The sequence below is a fragment of the Orycteropus afer genome, unplaced genomic scaffold (assembly GCF_000298275.1).
Source record: "Orycteropus afer afer isolate SDZICR_OR568_19922 unplaced genomic scaffold, OryAfe1.0 scaffold00130, whole genome shotgun sequence".
Classification (NCBI taxonomy): domain Eukaryota; kingdom Metazoa; phylum Chordata; class Mammalia; order Tubulidentata; family Orycteropodidae; genus Orycteropus; species Orycteropus afer.
Window position 1 is genome coordinate 6,644,577 of NW_006921717.1, and position 8,756 is coordinate 6,653,332.

The window sequence follows — 8,756 nt, forward strand, 5'->3', positions numbered from 1 at the left end:
CATCTGGCCTCCACAGTCATCTGGCAGGGATGTCACGATACGGCTTTGCTCAAGAGGGAGTTCAGACTAAGGATAAGCATCTGAGTCAAAAAGGGCCTTGGATGGGTGGTTTCCAGCCTCCAGTGATGAAAACTCCAGGCTCTCCCGTGGCGTGTCCTGATTTTGGAGGTGACTCACTATGGGCTAAGGCAGTATTTTTCAAGACTTTTTTTTTTTTTTTTTTTAGCCCATACCCTGTCTGCTTAAAGACAAAAGCTTTACCATCAACCTGTGGTTTTTATATATCATCCTGAGGGGTTATGTGGCTGGATAAGAATCAGTGGGTGAAGGAACTAAGGGAATAGAGGAAACGAGGTGTTTGGTGGCAAACCTTTAACCTTTTTGGGGTTGATGCCAGTGAAGCCTTCCCACTGCGTCCCAGGGTCCTGCCAGCAGAACCGAGACAAGGGACACTGAAGGACACAGATGACCAGCAGAGAGGATGCCTGTGAGAACTGGCTACAGAGACAACTTTGCTGGTGCTTAGTTAATTAACAGTGTAAGGGAGGGCAGGCTGGCCCCTGGGACAGCCTCGCCGGCACACGGGCAGGAGTCACAGATGGCCCAGTTGGCAATGTGACAGTTCACTTTTGGGAAAAGGGAACGCGCCACAGCTGTTCTCAGAGTGAGCAGGGTGGCCACTGGCCTGCACTCGTCCCTCTGTATCTGTGGGGGTTTGGTTCCAGGACACCCTTGCCCATACCATAACGTTCAAATCCCTTATTTAAAATGGTGTGATATCTGCATATAACTAGGCACATCCTCCATATACTTTACATCAGCTCCAGATTTATACCTAGTACAACGTAAATGTTACGTAAATACCACTGTACGCTCCCTCTTAGCCTTTAGGATTGCTTGGACCACTTACTCGCTCCCCTTCCCAATCATTTGATCATTTTCCATTCCTGGTTGGTTGAATCCAAACCCAGTGGATACGGAGGGCCGACTGTGCTGGAGACCTGGGAAGGGGGGATCCAGCCACCAGAAGGGGGCAGCACTTTCCTGGACTAAGAGATTGAGAGGCCTCTTAATGCTAACTAGGGGGTTGTGGTCAAGTGAGTATTTGGGTGGTGAAGGTTGTGTGGAGGACAGGGATGGTGCAATTTAAAAAATATTTTTTGGAAAAAGATGGGCTCCCTTGGGCAGGTGCTGATGTGTGGGCAGCCGTATCGAATCACCTTGGAACTCGAGCTGCCGGAGTCCCCTGTGAATCAGGATTTGGGCATGTTCTTGGTCACCATTTCATGCTACACCAGAGGCGGCCGTGTCATCTCGACTTCTTCACGCTCAGTAAGTGTCTGGGCCCGTCAGAGCGGGGAGAATGATGGCAGATAACATCTTTGGCTCTGAGGTCACAAACGCCTTAGGATGAGGAGGAGGAGTCTGTCCCCAAGCAGCAACCTTGGCTGTGCAGCCCCAGCTGTCTGATGAGCACCTCCGGCTTTAGGGTCAAGTCTGAAGCGTTGGATTGGGCTGCTCTCCAAAAACGGGCTTCGGAGCCTGCAGCTTAAGAGTCCTAACGCAGACAACGTACAGCCCAGGGCAGAATCCTTAATTTCTTGGTTATAAAGCATTAAAATAGTAACTGCCTTGTAGCAAGACTAGTTTGGAATGGGTGAGGAAAGATAAAGCGCTTTCTATAAGCACGCAGCCACTGTCAGTGAGTCCATTCCGACTCACAGCGCTCCTATAGGACAGAGTAGAACAGCCCTTAGGGCTGCCAAGGCTGTCTTTTCGGAAGCAGACTGCCACGTCTTTCTCCCACAGAGTAACTGGTAGGTTTGAACCGCTGACCTTTTGGTCAGCTGAGTGCTTTAACCAGTGTGCCCCAGGGCCCCTTAGTAGCACATAGAGGGTGCATCAGGACTTCGACCCACACTAGACTGCAGAACTGTGTGTGGGAAAAGGGGACCAGAGGCGGGATTGAGCTTCACCTAGGAGGGCTCTGGAAGAGAGAGAGGTAGGCAGGCAGGGAGGAGAGTTACTGAAATAGTTGGGTTGAGATGGGCATGGGGTGCAGGGGTGATTTGGGGGGTGGGAAGTTAAGGTAAAGGAACAGCCCTAGTTGACTGCTCAGGCTTGGCTGAGGGGTAGGTCAGGAATCACGGGGCACCTGTCCCCAGCCTCTGCCTCCCTGGCCCTGGCAGGTGATGCTTCATTACCGCTCAAACCTGCTGCAGACACTGGACACGCTGTTGTTCTCCGGCTTCCTGCTGTTCGGCTTTGTAGAGCAGAAGCAGCTCCTGGAGGTGGAGCTCTACTCGGACTACAGAGAGAACTCGGTGAGAGGAGTGGAGCGTGACCAGGGGGCAGCCCGCTCTGTCAGCGGCAGTTCGGCCTGAGTCCCGGGGCTCAGTTGGCAGGGACAGCTACAGAAAGGCTGGAAGCGGGCCTCCGACGGGGCTGGTAGGAGTGACGGCAGCAGGAACCTGATGCTGCCCCCACGCCACCTCTTGCAGTATGTACCGACCACCGGAGCGGTGATTGAGGTCCACAGCAAACGCGTCCAGATGTACGGAGCCCACCTCCGCATCCACGCCCATTTCACAGGGCTCAGGTGAGGAGTGCTGAGCTGGCCCTTGGCCACTCTCCCGGGGCCACCCTCACATGAAAAGGGCAGAGGTCACAGGGTTCACTGAACAGTGCTGGGTTTTACACAGAGCTCTGGCCACACACCAGCTTTCCCTGGGGAGCGCTGGAAAAGTACTGATGCCCAAATAGAATGGGGAGAAAAATGTAGACTAAAACTAAAAATTCTTTAAAAAAAAAAAAAAGCCGGACATCACTGGACTGGTAGAGATGAGAAAAAGCCCTCGGACTATCCCCCTGGGATACCCTTTAAGCCTGAAACTCAAACCCCTCCCAGAGGTCACCTCTCAGCCAAAAGACAGAGTGGCTCGTCAGATAAATGTCACCGTGAGTACTGTGCTGCTCTGAACATTCATCAGAATGAGACCTAACGGTCAACATTTACCCTCGACCAGTGAGGAGAAGGAAAGGCAGATAAGGGGGCTCCTCACAGAGACAGAACCGCCAGGACACAAATAATGAGAACGCTGACTACTGTGAAAAGTAATCAGTGTCCTGGAGTAATATATGTAGAAGCGGTTAAACGAGAGCCTAATTTGCTGTGTGAGTTTCCTCCAAAATCACAGTAAAATATTAAAATATATATATTTTTTATATATATTAAAATATATATATGTCGATGGCTGGGCCCCACTCTAGACCACTGTGTATGGCCAGAGTTGAAAACGCCTGTCTTGAATCACCAGGAGTTGGGGTGACTCCTGCCAGCCGGCCACGGTGGAGGCTACTGCCTGTGGCCCTGCGATGCTGGAAGCTCCACGTCTGAGCTCTGGTAACTAGGGGGACGGCCGGGGCGGAGGCCAGCTCCTGTCACTTGAACAGATGGTTTCTGGGAAGCGAGCAGGCCCGTGCCGCCCGGTGACGGCTGCTCCCGTCGTCCTTGTGGCCGCAGGTACTTGCTGTACAACTTCCCGATGACCAGTGCCTTCGTCGGTATCGCCAGCAACTTCACCTTCCTGAGCGCCATCGTGCTGTTCAGCTACATGCAGTGGGTGTGGGGAGGCATCTGGCCCCGGAACCGCCTCTCTGTGCAGGTTGCAGGGGTCGCCTCTTGGGACCCTTCTTTGACTGTGACGTGGGCAGGGGCACGTTGATGCCTGGGAGGGAAGTCGGTCCGCACTGCTCAGTCATTTGTCCTCTCCAGGTTAATATCCGAAAAAGAGAGAATCCCGGAAAGGAACGGAGGCTCTCCGCCCGTCAGCCAGGTAAAGGTGATGGGGAGGGGGGCCTGCTCACTCAGGATGAGCTGAGGGTCAAAGGAAGGGCTGGGGGAGGTGAAGGTGGCACTGCCACCCTAGCCCCACCCTGGCCTCTGCCCCCTTCGGAGGTGCAGGGCTCCAAGGCCGGGAGGAGCTAACTCAGTCAGATGTCACAGAGGACAGCGAGACCCCGCAGGACACCTCAAGCCCAGGTATGATGCCCCCGAGCTCCTTCCGTCGACTCGTTCTCCCCCTTCAGCCTCCAGCAGCGCCACCAGGCCTGACCTCTGCAATCCCCCTTTGGCTGCAGAGGGTCAGCTGTCTGAAGAGGAAAAGCTAGAGCAGCATTCCCTGCACGGAGAGGTGGAGCTGGAGCCCGAGACCAGCACCAGCGACGGTGAGGGCCGCCCTGAGCTGCTGCCCTGGCGGGGGGGGGGGGGCGAACTCTGGGTGTGCGGAGGGGCCCCTGGTGACCTGCGTTCCCACCTGGGGTTTGGTTTTCCCCTCCTTGTCCCAGGCTCGGGCTCCTGGGAAGATGCGGCTCTGCTGATGGAGGCCAACCTGCCTGCGCCCACGCCTGCCTCTGCCTCTGCGCCTGCCCCCGAGACCCTGGGCAGCTCGGAGCCCCCTGTGGGCGCCCTCCGCCAGCGCTCCACCTGCTCCAGCTCTTGAAGAGAAGCGGGCAGATTCCTCACATTCCAGCACTCCACCCCCCACCCCGCCCCGTTTCCCCCTAATAAACTATTTTCGTGCCAGCTGCTTCCTTGACTCTGGTGAATTCAGGGCAGTTATTTGACAGCCCCGCAGTCCCCAGGCACCCCCTCACCCCGTCCTGACTGAAGGAGGCTGTCATGTCCGGGGCTACCTGTGGGGAAGGCCTCCAGACCCGGACTGCCTCAGCCACAGCTGCTTGCACTCAGGAGCCTCTGCGGGCCAAGGGGGCGAACCTGCCTGACCCTTGGCAGGGTCTGCGCTCCCTTCATGTGACTCTCCGCCCTCTGGGGAGGGGGCGAGTGGGGAGTGGAGCTGGTCCATCCTGCTGACCTCTCCCTCCCTCCCTCTCACTGTCCATTGGGAGGCAGAAGACAGGAAGTGACCGCCATGGATATGGTATGATTTTCACAGAAATAGCATTTTGTCGTCCGCGCCCTATGCTGTCTGCAGCTGTTTTCCTCTCTGATACCAGCCAGGTGGCCCTCGCCCTTATGCCCCCACCCCCACCCCTTTCCACGATTCCAGTCAGGATCCTCGGCTCGCAGCTTCTACCCCCCTTCTACCTTCTACCCCCCTTTCGGGACCCAGGCGTCCTGGCCTCCAGTTGAAAGCGCTGCATGTGGCTTTCCCCCACCCTGGCCTCGTGACTCAGGCCCTCAGGCCCGCTGAAGGGACCAGCCCTCCTCTCTCCACTCGCTGGGGGGGAGGAGGGCTAGTTGGTGACATCACAGTTGAAGGGTATAAAAGCTGCTAACCCAGAGAGACTTGAAATCGAAGACACAAAACCCTACGGTGTAGTGTGCGCTCCTGTGGACCCCTCAGCCTGATCCCTACAGACTCCCGGTCTGAGGTGCCACAGCGTCAAGGCCACTGGTGAGGGGCTGCTGTGGGCCAGGGAGGGGTGAGGGGAGATGGTGGACAAGCAGGCCAGGAGCGCTTGGACAGAACCAGCACTCTAACAGGTAGGGAGTGAGGAGTCCAGGCTCGCTCTGCAGGTCTCCTGTGCCCTGCCCTCCTCCTCTCTCACTTCTGTGTCGTCCCTGGGTTTTCATGTGCCATATGTCACCGACCGATGTTTGTTTCACTAGATCTTTACTCTGGATGGCAACTGGGAATCACTCCACCTTCCTCCCTAGGCTGACTCAGTCCTGCTCTTGCCCCCAGCACGTTGGTTGTTCATTAACTAGTTCCAGCACTTCGGGCATGTTGCTGGTTCCACATCTGTCTGTCTCTCTCCTGTGTCGGACCATATTTTATTCCTTTTGCCCAAGCGCAGTCTGAATGCAGAAGCTGGCTGATAAATGGGTCTGTCTCATTCCCACCTCTTTCCGGCTCCCATCATGGCCCCCAGTTTATGTCCCTGTCCTCGGTGGTTCTTTTGAGGCACGGGGTCTGGTAGGCCTCTAGCCTTAAATAGTTTTTACCTGTAGTTCCAGACGCCATGGTGACTTCTACCCACCTGCTGTGGCTCCTGGCTGTGGCCTGCTTGGTTCCCAGAGCTCAGTCCTTGGCTCCTCAAGGCTTTGAGGAAGAGGAGGAGGAAGATGAGACACTAAGGACACGCTCGTCGTCTGTGCCCTGTGACTACGACCACTGCCGTCACCTGCAGGTGCCTTGCAGGGAGCTGCAGAGGGCCGGGCCCAGTGCCTGCCTGTGCTCTGGGCTCTCCAGTCCGGACCAGCCGCCGGACCCACCGCGCCTAGGAGAAGTGCGCATGGTGGCCGAGGAGGGCCGCGCTGTCGTCCACTGGTGCGCTCCCTTCTCCCCCGTCCACGAATACTGGCTGCTGCTTTGGGAAGGCCGCGGGGCTCCCCAGAAGGGGGTCCCCTTCAACTCGACCGTCCGAAAAGCTGAATTGAAGGCCCTGCAGCCTGGGGGGGCTTATGTCGTTTGCGTGGTTGCTGCCAACGAGGCGGGAGAAAGCAGCGTGCCTGGCGTCGAGGAGAGCCTTGAAGGGGCCAGCTTTCCTGCCTTCGGGCCCTGCGGCCGGCTGGCCGTGCCCCCCAGGCCGCAAACCCTGGTCCACGCGGCCGTGGGCGTGGGCACAGCGCTGGCCTTGCTCAGCTGCTCGGCCTTGGTCTGGCACTTCTGCCTGCGGGATCGCTGGGGCTGTCCCCGCCGAGAGGCCGCCAGGGCCGCCGCGGGGCTCTGAAGGGGCCCCGGGGGCTTCTCCGGCAAAGCCACGCCGGCTGCACCTGGGGAGCTCGGCGCGGACCTAGGGGAGGAGCCAGTGGGGGGCGCCGCGGCCCCACTCAAGCTCAATGGCTGGGCAACAAACAGGCTGGCTGCGCGCTGAGCTGGGGGCCCAGGCCTCCGTCTGTTCTCCGGTTCTCGGGTCTGAGTGCTTCTTGTTTCTGGCTGAGATTGAAGAAAGAGAGAAACTTCCCCCCCCAAAAAAAAAAAACCAGCAACAAGCTGGTTGACTCCTGGCAATCCCGGGTGGTTCAGAACACAATTGCGCCCCACAGGGTTTTCAAGGCTGTAATCTGACGGAAGCAGAGAGCCAGGCATTTCTTCTGAGCCGCCGCTGCGTGGATTCGAATCGCCAACCTCTCAGTCAGTAGCGGAGAGCAAGCCGTTTTCACCACCCAGAGACATGACCATAGACCAGGGGTCAGCAACTTTTTCTTAAAGAGTCAGATAGGAAATAATACAAATGTTGCCGTCCAAGAGGATATAAACAAGGGTGTTATATAGGTACTCACATAACCGTTTAAAATGTAATCATTTAAGAATGTAAAAACCGTTATTAGCTTGTAGGCCTTAACACATCAAACAGCGGACCAGATTTGGCCTGCTGAACCACACTTATACAGCCTCCTTTCCTCCACCCTCAGAAAGGCTCTGCCACAGTGTTTGCACCGGGAGGCAGCTGGGGGCAGAGGGGCAGGCTGGGGTGCATGGGGGGGAAGGACACAGGGAGGAGGTAACTACAGGGAAGAAGTGGGAAGACAGCTGTTACTTTGTGGGGAATTGTGGTCAGTATCACAAGACAAAATGTGTATGAACTGTTGTATGGAAAATGAATTTTCTCTGTCAACTTTCACCCAAATCACATAAAAATTTAAAAAAAAAAAGAAGAAGAAGAAGAAGGGACGCTCTGCCACTTAAGGTGGCTTCACTGGGACTTTAAGAAGAAGCTTCTGCAGGATGGGAGTTTGGGACCAGAGACACCCTTCTCCTGCTTTTTGTCCAGTTTTAAGGATGGACACAGCTGAGTCAGATTCTGGTCTGGGTCTGAGGGTAGAAATCAACGACTGATGCGAAGGCGAGAAGAGCGAGACTGGGACAAGCTGGTGGTCCTGCTGTTGTTGTTATGTGCTGTCGAGTCGGCCTCGACTCATAGCGACCCCTCCAAGGCAGTATCACTATGCAAGTAGATTGTCCAACCTTCCTTCTGAGGAGTAGCTGGTGGGTTTGAACCGCCAGCCTTCTGGTTAGCAGTCAAGTGCCTTAGGCACTGCACCACCAGAGCTCCTGTTACTTAACAAAAATAAATAATAAATAATAATAACCCCAAGGATTGCCCCCTTTCCCACTCCTCTTTGTGTTTATTGTATATCCACTTAACACCATTAAAGGAAGCTTAAAAACAGACATTTTCATTTTCATGATCTTTTTCAATTCCCTGTCCACACATCTGTTTTTTCAGAGTGGAATACACAACCTTTTGAATTTATGTTTAAAACTGGATAGAGAAAAGTGTGTTTTGTATTGCTGCACAATAAATACATAAATAAATACACCCATTGCCACCTAGTTGATTCCAACTCACGACGCCCCTGTGAGTTAGTTACAGAGGGAAACTTCACAGGATTTTCTTGGCTATAATCTTTACAGAAGCAGACTGCCAGGCCTTTCCTCCTTGGCATTGCTGGGCGGGTTTGGACCTCCGACCTTTAGGTTACTAGTTGTGTACCACCCATAGTCCTTGATTGGTCTTAGAGCTGGTTTCCGTTATAAAAGAAAGATGCAGACTTCAAGGACTATTGGGAAGTACAACGTGGGGGTTTTCCTCAAGAGCTCATTGCCTTAAAAAAAAAAAAAGGAGAAGTTAATTGCTCTGAGCAGAGCAGACCTATCTCTATGCTGCTGTTGTTAGGTGGCACTGAGTTGGCCCCCACTCCTAGCGACCCTGTGTACAACAGGACGGAACATTGCATGTGCCTCCACCTCCTCACAATCCCTGCTCTGCTTGAGTTCATCATGGAG

At 54.9% G+C, this 8,756-nt stretch overlaps 2 protein-coding genes across 2 annotated transcripts in view; both read left to right on the plus strand.

Moving 5' to 3' along the window:
• The window catches only part of BSCL2 (BSCL2 lipid droplet biogenesis associated, seipin), an 11,742-nt gene extending 7,240 nt beyond the window's left edge, over positions 1-4,502 (plus strand). The window contains exons 4-11 of the mRNA XM_042781517.1: positions 1,189-1,332; positions 2,190-2,324; positions 2,502-2,599; positions 3,524-3,665; positions 3,776-3,836; positions 3,959-4,042; positions 4,141-4,227; positions 4,348-4,502. Coding sequence (XP_042637451.1) covers positions 1,189-1,332; positions 2,190-2,324; positions 2,502-2,599; positions 3,524-3,665; positions 3,776-3,836; positions 3,959-4,042; positions 4,141-4,227; positions 4,348-4,502 — 906 coding nt within the window. The remainder of the gene's footprint in view (positions 1-1,188; positions 1,333-2,189; positions 2,325-2,501; positions 2,600-3,523; positions 3,666-3,775; positions 3,837-3,958; positions 4,043-4,140; positions 4,228-4,347) is intronic.
• Positions 4,503-5,985: 1,483 nt separating this feature from the next.
• Positions 5,986-6,696, plus strand: LRRN4CL (LRRN4 C-terminal like). The gene has a single exon (XM_007945003.1). The coding sequence runs from the start codon at positions 5,986-5,988 to the stop codon at positions 6,694-6,696; it is 711 nt and encodes a 236-aa protein (XP_007943194.1).
• Positions 6,697-8,756: the final 2,060 nt, after the last annotated feature.